At 42.1% G+C, this 19987-nt stretch overlaps 1 protein-coding gene across 4 annotated transcripts in view; it reads right to left on the bottom strand.

Annotated features, from left to right (window-relative positions):
• Nucleotides 1-19987, bottom strand: part of FRMD4B (FERM domain containing 4B) — a 196601-nt gene that overhangs the window by 23779 nt on the left and 152835 nt on the right. For all 4 annotated transcript variants that reach the window (XM_084633676.1, XM_084633678.1, XM_084633677.1 and 1 more), the window contains 4 exons: nt 16339-16422; nt 15089-15154; nt 13776-13833; nt 12539-12625 (listed from right to left, as the gene is read on the bottom strand). In XM_084633676.1, the coding sequence (XP_084489802.1) occupies nt 12539-12625; nt 13776-13833; nt 15089-15154; nt 16339-16422 (295 nt within the window). The remainder of the gene's footprint in view (nt 1-12538; nt 12626-13775; nt 13834-15088; nt 15155-16338; nt 16423-19987) is intronic.

The following is a 19987-nucleotide window of genomic DNA, read 5'->3' on the forward strand; positions in this document are numbered from 1 at the left end:
TTGAGAACAGTAGTTCCTAGTCGTTCATACTCTATATGCATTTGACTCTTTCTTTAGTATGCACTAATAGATATGTTGAGAAGTTTATGCTTGCATATGACTTTGCTGTACTTGCTTTATGCTGCATCTATTGACATGAGAAATGCCAAAAATCAATGATTGTTTTGAAGGCTACAGTCTGCTGTACCAGGGATCTGTGGGTTCATGGTATGTAGTTACAGCACATTATATTTTCAAATAACAACTACGAAATAATAACCTGTTAGTTAATAACTCGTATGACTAAACAATGTACTCTCCTAGGGTCAGAAGAACTTAGCTACGTAAAGGTTTTTCTCTTCAAAACCATCACTTCTCTAAATTTTCTGTATGCATATTTAAAACACACACACAGTTTTCCAGTGGCTTTTCATCTGAAACGGTTTAAATAAAGCTAATTATGCTGCCATACTGTCCTTTTAGAAAGACTAGCGACTGTCTACATAATCACAGAATAAGGTGTGGGCAAATAATAGTTATATAGACGAACTTCAAAAATAAATAAGCAAATAAAATCTAATTACCTTCAATTACTGATGAGTAAATCAAAGTGTTTCTTCATTTTTTTTTTAAAGCAGTAGACAGAGGCCATAAGGGATGGCCAGGAAAAGAAAGGCCACTGAGTACTGGAGAAAAATCAAAGGGAGTGAAACAGACTTGTACGAACGGTTTACAAATAAGTTTTTCCAGATCGGGGCCAAATCCAGAGGTCTATAATCTAATAAACTCCCACTTCATAAATCCTTTCTCCACTAAACCTGACCTAACTCTGAATCCTACCTAATTTTCACCTCTCCTAAAATATACATACAGCAAAATGGAAAGAGTAGCAAACGAATCTGGGAACTTCATACTGGCTTTTGAAGGCAGGAAGACCAATTAGAAATAATTAAAATGTTTTCGCAAACATTTTGCAATCTGTATTTAAATTGCCTTGCTCCAGGTACATGCACCTGAGATAATAAGCGTTTATAAAAACTCTTCTCCATCCACTTAGATCATTCAAGACCTGCATTAAGCTCAATGGGAGACATATGTGTGGTTCTAAGTGAAGAATTTGGTCCTGTAATGGTTTGTTAAAGACATGAGAAGATCCTCAGAGATGCAAAGCTAGTTAGCAATGCCTAATTGTTCATAGGCACTAAGCAGGACTTCACTTACCAACAGCAACATCCGAAGGATTTCGTTGGGTCTATTTTTAACATAACTGAATTTCTATATTGTTCTAAACCTGGTTAAATTCATCAGTCTATGTTACAAGGCAGAAAAGAAAAACACTTAACTGAAAGTGAGTGGGAGAAATAAGAATATTAAGAACATAAGGCTGGACATAATTGGGTCAGGCCAATGGGTCAGACAGGAGCCCTGTCTCCTGTCTGAAAGTGGCCAGTGCCAGATGCTTCAGAGGGAATGAGCAGAACAGAGCAATTATTCCCCTGTCATCGAGGCCCAGCTTCCAGCAGTTGGAGCTTTAGGGATGCCCGGAGGTGCATCCCTGACCATTTTGGCTAATAGCCATTGATGGACCTATCATCCACGAACGTATCTAGTTCTTTTTTGAACCTGGTGATACTTTCGGTCTTCACAACTTCCCTGGTCACCAGTTCCACAGGTTGACTGTGCGTTGTGTGAAGAAATACTTCCTTATGTTAGTTTTTAACCTGCTGCCTATTAATTTCATTGGGTGACTCCAGGTTCTTGTATTAAATGAGGATACCCCTTCACATAATACCAGGCACTCATGTTCACTCATCTTAGTATTTTGACTTCTTGCATTTATATACAAGCACTTATAAAATTTGTCAGTATTCTGTTGTCTTCATGTGATGCAACTGAATGGGACTCTTTTTTGTTTCACTGTTTCTCTTCAGTGCCTACCTGTGCTTTAGCAACTTCTATCCTCTCCTCTTTACAAGGATACAGAATATCCCCTTTAATAAACCCTCCCCTAAGGAATGTTTCTGTGCACGCCGTGTGCTCCTCTGCATCTGTCAGCTGTCCCCCAGCCATTAGTTTAATAACTCCTCTGGTTCCGTTTCGATATAGATGGAGCCCATCCTTCCTGTATAGGCTCCTCCTTTCCCAAAAGGCTCCCAGTTCCTAATAAACCTAAACCCTTCCTCCCTACACATCTTGTCCATGCATTGAGACCCTGCAGTTCTGCCTGTCTAACTAGCCCTGTACATGGAACTGGAAGCATTTCAGAGAATGCTAACATGGAGGTCCTGGACTTTAATCTCTTACCTAGCAGCCTAAATTTGGCCTCCAGGACCTCTCTCCTACCGTTCCCTATGTCACTGGTACCTACATGTACCACGACCACCGGCTCCTCCTCAGCATTGCATAGGTGTCTATCTAGACCAGGGGTCGGCAACCTTTCAGAAGTGGTGTGCCGTGTCTTCATTTATTCACTCTAATTTAACATTTCACGTGCCAGTAATACATTTTAATGTTTTTAGAAGGTCTCTTTCTAGAAGTCTATAATACATAACTAAACTTTTGTTGTATGTAAAGTTAATAAGGTTTTTAAAATGTTTAAGAAGCTTCATTTAAAATGAAACTAAAATGCAGATCTTATCAGTTTAGTGTGATCCTTGCCCTTGCTTTTCCTTGCTGAGTTTTCCAATGTCTGGCATGTATTTGGATACTTTAAGCTGCACACCAGCCCCCAGCTTGTTTTTGGCAACATTTGATAGTCACTTAAATGCAAGGCAGACGGTGATGAAGCAACTAAAATACAGTTGTTAACCAGCTCCGAGAGGGACAGAGGACAGATTTCATGTGTGAAAATACCTGTTCACACAGGTATGTGGCTCCAAATGCTGAAAACATTGCAAACGCAATTTTCTTCCAACAGTTAAATTTCACTGGCAGGGACGTCCAGCAGGTTAGAATAGAGGCCCCACGATCTCTCTCGGTAGCTTCAAGTGCACTCTGCAGATCTCCAAACTTTGATGCCCACAATTCTGAGCTTTTTAACTGAATGAGCTGCATTTTGAAATCTTCAACATGCATCCACTGAAATACAAACAAATCCAAGTCGCTTTCGTTGAACTTTTCAGGTTTAATTAGAAAAGAAAGCTTTGGGCCAAAATCACTGGAAATCTTGAAATCTGTCAGAAAATTCTGATTCCGGTTCTCGCATGTACATTCTAATCTCAATGTCAAACGCAGTGTGCTATTCCACGTGGTGTGATTGTGATGTAAGCAGCAAATCAGGACTTAAAAATATCCCAGCACAGGGGTGCTGGAACAGTTTTTAAGGTGGGGGTGCTGAGCTGTGCCCCCTCTTGCCCCTGTCTGCACCCGAGTGGGACACAGTTCGGGGGAGGCTGCAGAGCCCCTGGGCCGGTGGCCGGGACCCAGGGCCGGCAGCGGGCTGAGCGCAGCTGGAACCCCATCTGGCAGGGGGCCGGCGGCCAGTACCCCAGGCCAGCAGCGGAGCCCCCGGGACTGGTGGCGAGGAACCAGGCAGTGTGACTGCCATTGAAAATCAGCACGCGTGCCATAGGTTGCCTACCCCTGATCTAGATGTCTCAATAGATCCACAATCTGCGCACCCTGCAGGCAATTCACCATGTGGTTCTCCCACTCATCACAAACCCAACTATCTATATTTCTAATCATCAAACATATTCCAGGTATATACAAAAAATATCAAGGAATCATCAGGACATATTATGAAACAATAATCCTATACAGTAATATACCATTCATTAGATTATCCTTTGTATGAATCCCCATATCAGGCAGATGCTGGGCTCTCCAGGTTGTTCACACAAAACGAACGTATTATTTCTATAGCAGTAGCACCGATAAGCTCCAATAATTCAGCAGGACCCAAAAGTGTTGTATAGACACAGAACAAAAAGACAGTCTCTGCCTCAAAGAGCTTACAATCTAAACCTGATTCTCCTACTTCAGGGAAATTTATGGGAACAAATGAGAAATAGTCCCAAAGTTTGTGAAAATTCATATTCAGATCTGGAGCTGAACTCTGGGGCTTTGTTTATAGGACCGATCTTTTCTGAGCTGGCTAAATGCTCAGGGGGAAATGTGCCATAAGAACGGGGGAGGAGTTAAATACAGTAGAACTTCAGAGTTAGGAACACCAGAGTATGAACTGACCAGTCAACCACACACCTCATTTGGAACCGGAAGTACACAGTCAGGCAGCAGCAGAGACCAAAACTACGCCCCCAGCAAATACAGCAAAAAAATAAAAGCAAATTTAGTGTTAATAAACTAAAAAAATAAAGGGAAAGCAACATAAGCATTTTTCTTCTACACAATAACGTTTCAAAACTGTATTAAGTCAATGTTCAGTTGTAAACTTTTGAAAGAACCACCATCATGTTTTGTTCAGAGTTACAAACATTTTGGCGTTATGAACAGCTCCCATTCCTGAGGCGTTCGTAACTCTGAGGTTCTACTATACAGGTAATGCAATAAGCCATAAAGTCATAAAAGTTAGAGTTAGTTCAAGAGAAATGTGCTGAATCTAAATCAGCGATGTAGCCTCAACAAGTGGGAAACAGAGAGGGAGGGAAGGAGAAAGAATCAGCCTTGGTGTACCCTGGTGGAAAACATAACTGCAGTTGATTTATGCCTGCTTATGACTAGGCAGAGTCTGGCTCATTGTGCATGCACTTGGGTGGGTTACAATCATTTGTCCACTGAAGCCTCTAAAGGAAGCCTTTCATATACTGAAGATGCTGGGGAGAGGCTCTGTGAGAGAGGTGGTCATTTCTGATCCGGAAAAAACTCTTGATTATAGACCACACTGTTGTACCAATTTAAAGGAAGTGACGCATTTGCAAGGGAAGCGGTCGTTTTTGGCAATATTTGATAGTCACTTAAATGCAAGGCAGACTGTGATGAAGCAACTAAAATTAGAGATGTTGTAGAACATGTGTACGTCAGCCAATGATTCATGCAAACAGACTGTGCTATACTGCTTTGGGGAAAATGAAATTGTTGTATAAAATTGTTAATTTTATTTTTTTCTCTGTAAGGAACTTCATCCGAAGAATGGATCCATTTGCATGGTAACACAAATCGATTAAAATTGTCCTCAGCAAGCATTACATTTTCTAGGCAGAAATATTTGCGTGAAAGAAACCTTTAAAATCATATAACTGATTTATTACTTTGAAAAGTTAGAAGAAACTCTCCACTAGATCTGCTATTATTTCTGAAACAGATCCAGACTTCAAGAAGCGCCAGGGGTACTTGGATTAAAACTAAGATATCATGATGGTGAATCGCACCCTAGACTTGTGCTTTTATTGGACTACTTTTGTGTTTATTATTAATGGTTTATTTCTATCATGGTCGCACTTTGGAGCCCCAGACCTGAACCAAGACGTCAGTGTGCTAGGCACTGTACAAACTCAAAACGAAGAGACATTCCCTGTGGGACAGGGTATGCCTGTCACATTCTTGCTCCTTTCCACAAACAGAGGCTGCTCTGAGACCTTCTTCCTTGTCTCAGTACCTTCACCAGTGCATATTGGGACTTCCACCTTGGCACTGTTTTCCAGCTTTCTGATCTCTTCTCCAAAGTGGGGTGGGACTTGAGGGACATCTACTCAGAGAACTCACTTTGTCAGCCTCTCCTAGCCTTTCACTCACCTTTTCTCTCTCTCTCTTTACCCTACCCCATTCCTTTTTCAAGCATTTCCTTCCTGTTTTTCCTTTCCTCTTTTTAAACCCCTTGCCTGTTTATTGGCTAATTAGCTGATTAACTTCCTTACCCCAGTCTGGCCTGGTAATCAGGCACACCCCTTGCCAATTACACCCTCTCACAGGAACCTGCTGAGTGCAAATAGTGACCAGGGTACATCTCTCAGCACTCTGTCACACCCTACCCCATACGACTTACAATCCAAGTATAACATGAGAGACAACAGGTGGATACACACATGTGGGGGAATATAAGGAAGAAACAAGACACATTAATTGCAGAAAAATCCTGAAATAATAGCGAGTGGTCAATCAGGCCCAAAGTGCTGAAGAAAAGCAAATTTACTTGAACATTTTCTATACAAGGCTGATGGCAATGTTCCAGGCATGCTGGACTTTGTGAGGAGAACCCATTTTGGGGGAGAAATATTTACCAGAAGTTTGTAGGAGGCAATTTACTTAATGCACCTATCAGTCTTTTCTGCCTATGGCTTTTCTCCAGATTATATAAATGGGGAGTGAAAATCTGAAGACTCAAAAGATAAAACTTCTAGCTTTGAGAGCTCTGTGATTAGTTCGGCCAAGCACAGCTATTGAATAAGAAGGTGCACAGTATAATTCTGGGGCTGAGCTGAGGCCATTTATTGGACTTGGCCAGAACAAGGCATTTGGCCAGAACCATATTATCCTCACAGTTATGGAGGCTGGAATCCTTAGGCTCTTTGGTTTTTAATACACTGTAAGTGATCATTTGCGCAGGTCATTGGTGCATGGAATGTGTCGATTACATCCTTTTTGTTTTAAGCATCTGCTGGTACATGAAGTGTTTTCTCCTTTCAAAAGAAAATCAGAAAACATATTCCAAGTAGTTTGTGTGTGCACATGAGAACTAATATCCTGCTCCAACCTTATTCACCAGATGGGATCCTATAATTGGACATTGGGTTTTGTAACTAATATTGTGCTGGTAACTCAGGGAGAGTGAGTTTCTGTATATTAAATCCTTAGTCAGAAGGAGAGATTTACAGAACTTTTTCTACCGATGAAGTATTTTTTCTAATGTCTCAAAAAATCAAACCATGTTCTCCCTTGTTTTACCTTCCTGGTAAAATCCACAGAAATTTTGCAACAACCAAGCAAACCAACATAAAAAGTGTGTCTTTAGAGGGCTGACGCTCTAACAACAGTCTGCACCTGGAAGTCACTACTTTTCATAGAATACTCTTATTACAAGCGCTGTGTTTACTTTCAGTCAGTATCTGGATTCTAAATCAAAGGCTTCCCCTAGGTGAGAAACACACAAAGCAAATGGGATCTTTGCATAATTAGAATATCCTGCTGAGAATTCAGTGCCAATACTATTGTATTCTGAACAGCTGAACAATGCAGAACAGAAAATTTATATTAAGAAATAGTTTTATAAGAGAAAACGTGCAGCATCAAGATTTAGATAACTTTTTCTTCATTTTGTAAATACCTATGATAAGCATTATCCATTTTCAAAGCTATTATGCTTTAACAACACTCCTGAAGCCTACTGTGTAGTGAAGGAAATTGACATTGAAATATCTGTAGCTTTAATACAACTCCATAATAAGATCTATTTTTTCTATTTAGGCATTAGGACTACATTAAGTACTGTAACTTGAATACAGGAATAGGACAGAGCAGGAGAAAACTTAGCTGAACTTACTTACTTTTTGACTAATGTTGCTATTATCTTTTCAAATTTCCTTCTCTCATTAGATCACCATACAGGGGTTTATTACAGCATATAATGCAATCTATTTTCATTTTCAGACACAAAGGCAGCCCAAACTACTTTACATATTAATAAGCTGGATGCTGTTGTAGGCAAATGAAGATTCATCCTGTATACTAAATGGACACACAGGGCTTTGGACATTAAAACCTGTTTTATTTAGAAAAGGAACGCTGGCCAGGATACCAGTGTTATTTCCTAATCTATTCAAAAAGGACTGTGGAATGGAATCTTTAAATAACATCTGAACAATCAACAAAGATGAGCAGAAGGCACCTTACTTTACCATATGAACTGAAGAGAGGCTGGCACCATAATAGGACAACAGCATTAATCCTGGGCATGAGTTTAAACTTGGATGTGGGTTCTGAAGCCATGCATCGTATGTCCTAATGATCTTATGTCCCAGTGCACTTATCACCTGAGCCATACGGACACTATAGTGTGTAGCCAATATGGAGTCCATTTCCTTTCATTCATGAAAATTGCCTTGGTCTTCGGAGATGACAGCAAGAATGATACTCTTAAAAAAAAAAAAAAAAACCAACTAACCAACCAAAAAAAACCCAAAAAACCACCAACCCCAAACCCCACTTGTCCATTTTCAGCTTATTGCAGCACTGGAACAGAGTGATTCCCTCAGCTCCCCCTGCAGCCAGTGACAAAAACTGTCACTAACTTCAGCGGGGCAGGACGGGCTATTAAGAGAAGCGACCATTTTAGCTTCCAACTACTTCCAAGCATAATCAATATATCGGTAGTAACTGACGTGTGTCGGGGAGGGGGCGGGGGGTGAAGAAACAGCCCCGGATAGTTGGTGGGGCTGGAAAGCCTTCCTCAGATGAGGAGTTTCTTCATGAACAGTCCCATTAACTTTAACAGGACTGCTCACATGAAGACTGTGCCCTTGATGACACACTGTGGTGCTGGCCATGCCAACACTCGTGCAAATGAGTAGCCCCCTTTATGGGACTGCTCACGTGGGTAACATTACAGGCGTAAGCGTTGGCCAGACTGCAGATTACATATGTAGAGATTATTTCATCCATCTTTGTTTCAGAAGGTGCTTTCAGTAAGGGGCTCTTAACTCTGGATTTCTCTCGCCTTGCTGATCCAGTCTACTGACCTTCAGTATGCTGTAGGGCTCATGTATTTACACATGGCCTTTTCTGCCTAGAGCTATTTGGGTGGCCTGAGATTCCTATGTTTTAAGGAGGAGGGTTTTTCGTTGTCCTTTCGTTGGCATTGTGTCAAATCTGAGCGGGTCTAGTTCAGTGGTTCTCAAACTGTGGTTTGGGACCCCAAAGTGAGTTGCGACCCCATTAAAATGCGACCCCATTAAAATTCAGCCCAGGCCTGGCTTAGACTTGCCAGGGCCCAGGGCTGAACCTGAAGCCTGAGCTCCACCAACAAGGGCCGAAGCTGAAGCCCAAGGGCTTCAGCCATGGGTGTCAGGGACTCAGGTTACAGGCCCCCTACCTGGGATTGAAGCACTTGGGCTCTGGCTTTGGTCCTCCGGCCCGAGGTGGTGGGGCTCAGGCTTTGCCAACCTCCCCACACACCCCAGGGCAGCAGGACGCAGGTAGGCTCAGGCTTTGGTCCCCCCTTCTGGGATCATGTAGTAATTTTTGTTGTCAGAAGGGGGTCACAGTGCAGTGAAGTTTGAGAACCCCTGGTCTAGTTAATGTGCTTTTTAATTGAATATAGACTTGGAGAGTTTCTGATGAGTGCATGTTATCAATGGAAAACAATATTAAATGAAAAAAAGCAGCCCTCTCTAGCAGCAGCCTTTACAGAATGTGGAGTGCCGGAGTAGGCAGAATGCAATTACTGTGTTGGAACTTAGCTAGCATGCTGGGGATAACAATGTAGACTCCTGGGAAAAGTGCCATACCTGAAACCTCAGAAGCTTTCCAGCCCCAGCTAGTATCTATGGATGTTTGTACACCAAGCAATCATAGGCCTTGTCTACACTATAGGGGAAATTCGATCTAAGCTACGCAATTTGAGTTACGTGAATAGCATAACTCAAACTGACGTACCTTAGATCTACTTACCGCGGGGTCCACACTATGCAATGTCGACGGGAGTTTCTCCCGTCGACTCCCCTTGCTCTTCTCGATTCAGTGGAGTACAGGAGTCAATGGGAGAGCGATCTGCAGTCGATATAGCGGGTCTTCACTACACCGACTAAATCGACTGCCAATGCATCGATTGCCGCTAGTGGATCCCCTGATAAGTGTAGACAAGCCCACATACATTTAAAAACAGGAAAACCAGCTTGCTGTTGGTTACCTTTTAACACAGCATCTCTCTCTTACTCTGCTAATCAAACACACATTCACTTTTTAAGGTATCTATCTTGGTGGGTAGATCACAACTGGGATTCCCTTAACTCCTTCCCAATTGGTTAAGGATATGTAGCAGAGGACTTTGATCCAAGAGACAAACAGCAGGTAATTCTTGTGCAGGGCCTGCCCTCTGGGCTGTTGCCAGCCTGGCTCCATCCAAAAGGGCAAAGCAAGACATTTCCTGAAAATCCAATGCTATCGGCACTTCAGTGCAGAAAGGCAGAGTCTACATGCTTCATGGCTCATCCCTCTCCCCCACTGCCTGCAAAGAAGATCATATTTGCTGGTTGTGGTGTGGAGTAGCCACAGATTTAGACAGACATTTAGAGAAGCCACACAGCCTCCTCTCCCTCTGGATAGATCTTCTCATATATTCAAGGATCTGAAAACTTAATAAAAATGAATTGACACTGACTATTTCTAGCCAAAAGCAAATGGCAGAGGCTGACTTGGAGTGTGAATGTAATTCAACCTGAGCAAATGCCCTGCACCTCTTCTGTGCAAAGAGGAACAGTTCTGCAATATATCTTAACCCCCAAATCTAGTCAGTATCCATTCACCCCTATTTCCGTATGTATCCCTTTCTCTCTTGAAACTGAGCTCCTGAATTACGACTCTCTGCTAACCTGAGCAGTTTGTTTCAGATTCCAAACACGGAACCACCCTTTGTGTAAAGAACCTGTTGGCACATTAATTTCTTCCTCAATGTTGGTCCATGAGCTCTTGTGTTAAACTGAGTCACTGTTTCAAACAGCCTATTGGCATCAGACTTTCCGCTGACCGTGATGCTCCTCCTCCCTCTTTGTTCTGTACTCTAAACTGGGTAGTTAAAATTACTGCAAGGCACCCAAGTGGCACTGCTGTGAATGGTCTGCAAACATTTCCATTATAAAGCCTGGCACTGATTTGTACACAAAACTCCCATTGACTTTAGAGGGAGTGACACAGACGTAATAATGGCAGGATGTGACAGTCGGCATTTGGGCTCTGGCAACCTTAAGTAACATGGAGTTTCCCAATCTGCCCAGATGGTACCTAGAACGGTAATCCCGTAGGTACAACAGGAATGAAACCGAGTACTGATTCAGCTGCATGCACGCTTTCTTGCCCTGGGTGCTGGACACGGCTGGCCCCATCTACCCCGGTGTGGCAAGTGTTTGCAGCAATGCCAAGGCATGCCCAGAGGATGAGACTCCTAACCTCCTCTTACCAACCCATTTACTAATGTACTGTCTGTACTCAGTCAATGCTTGGAAATACATCAGGCACGGCCATCCTTGTGAATCTGTGTTGATTTGATATTTTACCAGTCGTGGCTATTTTATAACCTTACACCCAAATCAAACCTACTCTGTCATTGTGGTATGTGAACAGCAGAAAGTCCTGGGATTAAATAAAAGCCTTTCACCGGACAGAACAAGAGAGAAATTTAAGAGATCGATCTTGGTGACAAGTTAGCTCAAGAAAAAGAACCCATCAGTAGCTGACTGTCAAAAAGGAGAGAAGGACAGTGACAAAGTGTGTCTCTTTAAATTGCTACTAGTGGATCTCACATTTTCCTATAGCCATGTTTCTAGAAGCTCGTTCAGAACATGTGCCAGCCAATTCTGTTCCCCATGCTCACTCCTCCTGTGTAGCTTTCCATCCCCTGGACAAGAGCACAATGGTCTAAACTGATCTGAAGTGACTGCTGGCAGCATGCACGCTCCCGTGAGCTACTGCCCAAATCCTGGGGGTAAGAAGCACATCAGAAAACTAGTTCTGCACGGGGACAGAGGAAACATGGCTACAAGAGAGAAACCAGGTGTATTCCCCCCCACAGGACAACTCGCACAGGTGTCGAAACCTCCCCCAACCATTCTAGGAAACCAGTTCTCCAAAGACCTCCAGGGCTCATTCCAAGCTCTGAATGGGACTTAATCAGTTGTTGAGCTGGAATAGTTTCCGTGCACATCACGTGCTTGGGTGGTATGACAGCTTGCCAGCAGAGGGGCCTGTTAGGGTTCGCTAATAGATGACTTGTAGGGAGCCAGCGAGGGAATACGGGGCCCTGTGCTTTGCTTCAGTAACTGTGATTATTGGCAGGAATTACTCAAATACACAGACGGGGATGAGGAGGAAAGAGCAGCATTGGATATTCAAGCACATGTTCTCAACCCACCGCCTATGGTTACACACCTCCTGGGAATCAGCAGATTGATTGGCCTGCAGCTGCACCAAGGATTCAACCAGTATCTCACCCATGTGAGATACTGGACTAATCTTATGGCCTGATCCACTTATCATCTCTCTCTCTCTCTCACACACACCCCCACACCCACCCCACCCACTGAAGTAAATGGAGATTCTGCTTAAGGAAAGACTAAAGCCAGGACCAATAACTCTGAACTCATGTAAAGCAGAGACCCCCAGCTACACCAGATTGCTTCATACTGCGGGATGACCTAGTGAGGTTCTTAAAAGTCCAGTAGCGAATGCACTGAGACTATCAAACTCATTAGAAGCACGTTTGAACTAAACTTTTGTATTGCACATTAAGAGTTTGCACTGTCTATCTGCTGGAGAGGAAGCATGTCTCTTCCTCTCCAGTTTTCCAGAATTCATGGACTCTAAAGCTTTCATTTTCCTTAGGATTCTAACTAGCCATGGCTTAAAAAAGAAAAAAAAGAAGATGTATTTTGACATGGCAAAATACCCTTACTTTTCTAGGCTTGACTTTGTCTTGTAAGTCGTACTGTCCTATTCCTTTATAACTGATGCCAAGCCACCACGGGATTCCTTGTTTATCCTGTAAAATGGAAGAACACAAGAACCAAGATCTAATAAGGAGTTAAAAACTTCAAAGGTTACATCGTATTTACCGATTTCATTCTGTGACCAGAATCAGCAGGTTAGGAACACAGGGGGACTTTGCAAACAAACCTGCACTCAAGCCGTGAGACTGTGATGAAAGGGCTCTGCCATTGCCATCTCAGACGGAGCGAAGGACGAAGGGAAGCTGGTCTGTTGGCTGCGCAAGTGGGCAAAAAGCAGCAGATGCTGCAACACGTGGGTGGAGATCACGGCAGGTGGGACCGCGGGGAGGGAAGGACGGCAGCAGAGGGAGTGGCCAAAGGCCGTGTACGCAGTACAGATGCATTGCACAATACACAAATAAATGCAGAGAGGGAACAGAAGACTATGTCCAGTACTCCTCACTCAATACACCATAGTAAGTGACTGTGATCCCTGCTGGATAGACACCCTTATATGCGATAAAGAATTTTTTTTTTTTTTTGGCTCATGCTTTGCCCATTTATCCAGAATTTGTTTCCAATGTATTGACTCGTTATTAAACTATTCCCTTCCCCACCTCAAAAATCTTTTCAGTTCTATTGAAATTTTGTCAGCATCATTTCGTTCAATTTTAACAAAATGCTTCAAATGGGGCTGAGAAGGAAGAGACTGCTGAGCATGGTAATGGCAGCAGAATTTCACTAATTACAGAGGGTGCGTTTACATTGCAGCTAGGGGTATGTTCTGCAGCTCATGTAGAGGTACCTGTGCTAACTTTAGGCTAAAATAGCTCTGAGGGCGAGGCGGCGTGGGCTGCACAGGCCTGCCTGACCTCCTTGGTATGTATTCGATTGTACAGCCAATGCTTAAGCCCATGCCACCGTGTTCTCACTGCGCCTCTGGAGAAATGTAACTGCTTAAAAGCTGGAAGTGATATCCAGTTTAATTAGGATGGTAGGATTACGGGAGGGGGGTGTTAAAACAACAATTCCCTTCTGCTTTCTCTGTAAATGATTTGCAGTCCACCAATAACAAAACAGTTCTGATTCATACTTTTTCAGTGTTCTTAGAGAAGTCCAGTTTTTAATATTGACAGGCAGATGCTGTACAGTGAAACTGTTGCCTCAAGAATGGAATCATGTTATCTATAAACAATCACTAACCTTTACTCCATAGTAATGGACTCCATATGTAGGCAGAGCTTCTACCACTTTCATGTACCTGTAGACAGATTTACAGTGTATTTGATGAGTTGCTCTGGAGAGAATAATGCCTCTTAACATATCCTCTTTTACATATGCATTCAGATAAAATCATTTATCTTTTGCATATTAAGAGACGGGCTCAGCACCCTCCATTGGGAACAGAGGTGAAATTCTGGCCCAGTTAAAGTCGATGGCAAAACTTCTGTGCACATGCAACAAATTTTTGGAAAATAAAGTAACTGTTCCCTGTAATTCCTCTTATCAAGAGTTGAGGAAGCTGAGACTAAAACTACATGTTGAAAGGTCTTTTCTGAAATGTCAGAATCATAGAACCATAGGGTTTAGAAGGGACCGCAAGTCTAATCCCCTGCCAAGATGCAGGATTTGTTGTGTCTAAACCATCCAAGACAGAATGTTGCAGGAAAAGAGCTGCCTAGGCTTATTTAATTCTGGTGACTTGGGAAAATGGGAAGGAGAGTTATGGTAACATCAAAAAATAAGTGGTTTTAAGTAGTAATATTAATACATTTATGCCATTAAGGGTCTACGTGATTCAATACGTTGGTGATTCAATGGATTAGTGAACCTCTGAAAAGATCATTTATTCTACATTCCTACTTGAAAGAGTCCTAGGACTTAACAGCAGGACTTTTACTGGTTAGGAGAGAGGTGCAGTGTGGGGAAACTTGCACGCTGTCTGCTTTATATAACTATTTAGCTCTTCTCAAACATCTGGACATATTACACCTTATACTATATTTGCCTCCACTCAGTGGTTCTAGGTCTGATATAAAGCTCAGCAATGGGAATCTGTCCATTGACTTCAATTGGCTTTGGAATAGCCCCTAAGTCCCTCACCTTTTGAAAACCAAATTCAAACCACCTTAAAACAATAAATATATTTGTTATCCTTACACAACTTAAGGCAACATCCTCCTTCAGATTTTGGGGTAAAAATTAACTGTTAGCAAACAAAGCTTGGAGGCAATCCCTCTGGTACTGGTATTAAAATGAGGCCATAATCATTTTTTGCATATTGAAGATATTTAAAGGAGGTAAAACCTTAACTGGGGACTTGTGAAATGCAAAATTTAAGACATGGGTTAATGTAAATTTGCTGTCTGTATTAAATAGTATCAATCAAAAATGTCGTTGCTACAGATATGAATGGTAAAAGTCCACAGTGAATGATCATCAGCACAACATCATTCCCACATATCAACAGAAAGTATTTCAAAAATACCCCCCAATGAAATAAACGATACACTCACTGAACAATAGCTTGTCCTCTGGTCAGACCTTTAATTTTTATATAATGTTCAATTACTCTGTCCTCACTGCAAAACAAGCACAAAATCAATTTAGCGGCTCAGTGATTTTTTTTTTTACATGCAGTAACTTTTGATGATATTCAAACCCAGGCTCAGCATGTACCAAAGGCGCTTCATTGAACATTTCCCAATAGTTTCAGTTTTGTAATGACTCCAGTTCCATCCTTCATTATGCAGAATGGAACCTTCTGTCTAATCCTTACTACATCATCCAATGTTCCAGAGTCTAATTAGCTACTCATTTCAGATCAACCAGCTTTGTTACAGATGCTGCTGTAGAATAATGGTACTAATTAGATAAATTCATATCTAGGACCTAAAAACCCAGAACTTCAGACAGTGGCTAGTGCTGCTTATGTAAGACAGAGAACAGTTATAATGGATGTGTTAATTCCTACATATTCGTACAGGTTATTTTTATTCTCAGCCATATAACAAATGAACCTACAGACGACCTATACCATCGTCACTCCATCATGTGTGTCTACATTTTGTTCGGCTGGAATTAGAAACAAAATACGCATTCGGCCCTCTATCACTCTTGAAGACAAATGAAAACCAGGCCAAGTGATTTAGTTGCATAGCACTTAATAGGGAAAATAATGAATCCTTCTAAAAAGTATTAGTGGTAAAATGAGAAAAGTGTAATTAGAGCCTAGAAATGAAATAAAGCAGGATACTGTACCTGCATAAAGGGGATCTATTACAACATAAAAGTATCTTATTGTTTAATACTGTTTCTTCACAACACAAATGCTGAGCTGTATTTCTTACCTAAGGACACATGCTAAAGATGGACTCAAGGCACAAAACTGTAACTGGCTCTGCATTTCAGACACCCCCTGGCCTGGAGAATTGTTTTGATTAAGCCTGCTCTAAACAATGGGTGCCATTTGCAAAATTCAGAGCTGGACTGCAGTTTGGATTTCAAGTCTCTCTCAAATGTGGTGATGTTCAGATCCAGAGATTTTGTTTGACCCTACAAACGTAAGGGCTAACGAACACATTTATATCCAGATCTGGGTTTGGATTCAGAACCTCTAAAGTTTAGAAGTGTTTAGATACAGGGCTTGGGATCAAACCCATTTATAACACATGCTACACACTTTACAAACAGTGTACAAAACTGACCTGGTAACGGCTACTAATTGCTACTAACATTCACATTTCTATACTAGCAAGGAGCTTACCAGTAAGTGAGTGAGGGGTGTTCCTGCAAGGTCTTGGTAGGGAAGGCAGGCAGTGCCTTTAAATCTTTTCTTGTGTTATCGTCACTAAAAATAAAAATGGTACAAAAGTTACTGCTGCTAAATCACAGATGCAATCATTAGTTTCCAGAAAAAGGAAAGGCCACTGGGTATCAGCTACCCAAAAACATGTTCATTTGCACAATATTCCAGCTTCTTTAGCAATGTAATTCTAGAGGCCTTCTGACATGACAATTCTGTAAAATGCTGTCCTGTACACCAGGGTTATCATTCATTGTGAGCACAATATCATGGCCAATGGGGAAATCAGGCTGCTGAAGAAAAGAAGAGATGGTATTTATCCATCTTTTAACAAATACCGTTGATTCCAGGCAGAATACAGGAAGTTGGAAACCTGCCCCGAGCATTTGTAGAAAGGAAACCTCTTGCCTGAATGACCATGTTGTTTTCAAGGTTTTCAGCAGAATTTTTGTTCAGCCTTTAGCTAGAAATCGACTCCTGTTAGGCAACCCATCTATTCCAGGCATGAAAAATACGAGGGCTGGTCAAAAAATTTCTAATCGAATAGTTTCCGGTTGAAAAAAACAAGTTTAGTCAAAATCAAAATTTTCTGAAGAGGCAAAAATACACTAATTTTGGTAAAATTTCCACAGAGAAAACCTAAATGAAATGTTTCATTTTGGATGGACTTAAAACTACAATTCCCATGGAACACTGCAGAGGCTTGGGTGGACGCAGAGATTAACATCAACCTGACCTGAAATAAACTGTTTTCATTTCAGGTTGGCAAACTGAAATTAAACATTTCAATTAGGGAACGTGGAAATGTTTGTTTTGATTGAAAATGTTGAAACAAACAAAATGGTTCGACCTCTATAACTGAAATTTTTCTGTATTTTTCCTTCTGTGAAAAGTTTGGATATTTTGATTGTTTGGCCCAATTTGGGACAAAACCCAGAAACAAAAGATCAGAAATTCCATTTTTGACCAGTTCTACAAAAATAGTTAATAGTCTAGTAAAAGTAAATACAATACACATTGGTTTTTGAACAAACTGGCACCCACTGAAGCTGGCAATAATAGACAGCACTGAAGTGGTTAAAATTTTCTGTTTACATGCTCCATTAACCAATCAGCTGAAACTTGCACACCTCATTTCTGCAGGATTTCTGCATGCTTTAGCAGTGGTAGGAACAGGCATAAACATGACTTTTCCATGTAAAGAATGCACTGCTCTGATTCATTAACACTGGCCTAGATTTCTGAATTGAACAAGCTGGGTGACTTCCCGGAGGAGTTGTTCAGGTGTCTGTTTTAGAGCCATGTTGCCGATCAGACTCTCCAGTTCAAGATTTTGTCTCAGTCACATTCCAGTTCTTCCCTCAGAATTTCTTGGTGTGCGTCTCACTGTGCATTGCTAGAGAGGAGCGCAGCATAAAACCTGCAGCATCGGCCCCGATCTTGTAATGCTGCATCTAGAGAAAGCAATGCAGGCCCAAGGCAGCACTAAAAAGTTGGCTTCTTGGAAGTGTGCTCAGTGCTTTTGGCAGGTGTTGTGCTGAAGGCACTGTAAATTAAAACCCTGTGTTTATTCAGAGCATGGGCTAGCCGCAGCGCAAGCTTCTTCTACATCACCCTGACAATGTGTCAACCCTGACAGAGGAACCTTCTCTAGGGACGAGGTGATGAGCCTCATTTTATTCTTCACCACCTCGGCTGAAGTTGCCACTACGGGTGGCCTATCGTACTAACTGGCTTTCAGTTTTATTTCTGAGCTTCCCACAGCCAGTGCTCTTGTGCCAGGAACGTGCACAGCTCTTGGCATTCTGATCAGCCCCTGAATGCCACAAAACATGGATCTGTGAAGAAAATCAGAATTTTTTTTTTTTTTTTTTAAAAACTCCCAGTGTTGTCAACTCTCACAATATTGGGTGGGCTTTTTCCTTAAAGTCCCAGATGCTGAGATTGACAGAAATTACATGGGAATCTCAGCTTCCATTTAAACCAACATACAAAAAATACCCAGTAAGTTTCTAGCTCTCAGGGTTGTGGAGAAAAATCTTGAAAACATGACCCGAGTGCACCCTAAAGGCTCAGAAACCAGAAAGCAAATAAAAAGAACTCAATTGGTATTTATTTTTGTTTTAAAATCTCATGGTCTTTAAGTCCATCTCACAATTTTTTGGGACCAGACTCATGAGTTTTGAGCCCTCTGGGTTGGCAATGCTGAACTCCACTGAAATATACTGGATTAGAGGAGTTTTAGAGGAAAATGTGAGCTATTTTCCTCAACGAGGAGGGGTAGATGTTTCCTAAATACAGACCTTTAGGCCACAATCTTCACAGCTGTGGGAGGTCTAGTATTTAGCACCGAAATCCATATTTCGGCCCCTCGTTTGAGAGTTTTGTCACTGTACTTAGGTGCCAGCAGGATCGGGGTCCTAAGTAGGTAGCTTGATTTCCTCACTGAATTCAATGGGTGCTCAGCATCTCTGGACTCCAGGCTACTCATTTAGGTGCCTGTATTAGTCACCTACCTTTGAAAATGTTCGCCTTAATATGTAGGCGCTGAGCTGGGGCAGGCTTTCTGCTTCACTGCAAGGCCTCTCATCTCCGCATATGGTGGGTTAGTAGACTAATCTAGTAACATTTGATCCTCATCGGATATCAAGATACAGGCTCCAATCAAATAAATATGGCCCTTGACGCTGTAACTGTTGAAATATCTGCAACCTGGCTGCAGACTGAGCTCTACATTGCCTGCTGCCATTCTGTCAGGACGGACAGCACTCTCTCTGCCCTATGGGGCTCGTCTGCCCACCGCCAGCCAGTTTGGGAGACCCCCTAGTGGCTATCAATTACAACCTTTATGCAAATCCTCCACACTGAGACATCAGCTCATTTCGCAGGCCACTGAGAACTGTTCTGTGGTAGCAACAAATTGCAATCACTTGCAGGGCCTCGACTGGACTGGAAGTGGCGGTTTAGCGATAAAGGCTCTGGGCAGATCCCCAGCTAGTGTATGTCAACGTAGCTTGATTGAAGTCAACAGAGCTCTGATGAATTGCACAGGCTAGGGATCAGGCCTTCTGGCTGCAGAACATAATCCCCTGATGCACCCATTTCCCCATAAATATAAAGAATAAAACAATTTTTGTTTGAGAGGCCCAGACCTTGGAAGTTATCCCTTCCTACGGTCCCCATCCTTTGACAGGTGCGTATTCTACATAGCATTCTGCAGCACATCTCCTGGAAGTACAAGACTATGGTAGGGGAGTTTGGTGGTTAAACAGAAGGCCCCACATTTCTAACGGCCATGTTGAGTTCCTTTCTCCATAGCCATAAGGTTAAACCTGTGGAATGTATGGAAATATGAACGAAAAACTTGAAGAAAAAGGGTATGTCTGTCTGCTTCCTTCATCATGTACCTTTGCCCTCGAGTAAATTGCACAGCTTGGTATTTAAATGGCATCAAACTGCTGACTACACAGTAGGGATTAGCATTTGGGATGATTCACAGCTTCACGGAGAGTGAGAAACTGGGAGTCGGAGCCTCTCCCCTCCTCCCCAAAAGTTCATTATCACTTCTCCCTCTGGACAAAGCATGTTCTCCCCCTGATGTTTAGAATCA

This window comes from Lepidochelys olivacea, assembly GCF_965140295.1.
Source record: "Lepidochelys olivacea isolate rLepOli2 genome assembly, chromosome: 7".
Taxonomy (NCBI): Eukaryota; Metazoa; Chordata; order Testudines; family Cheloniidae; genus Lepidochelys; species Lepidochelys olivacea.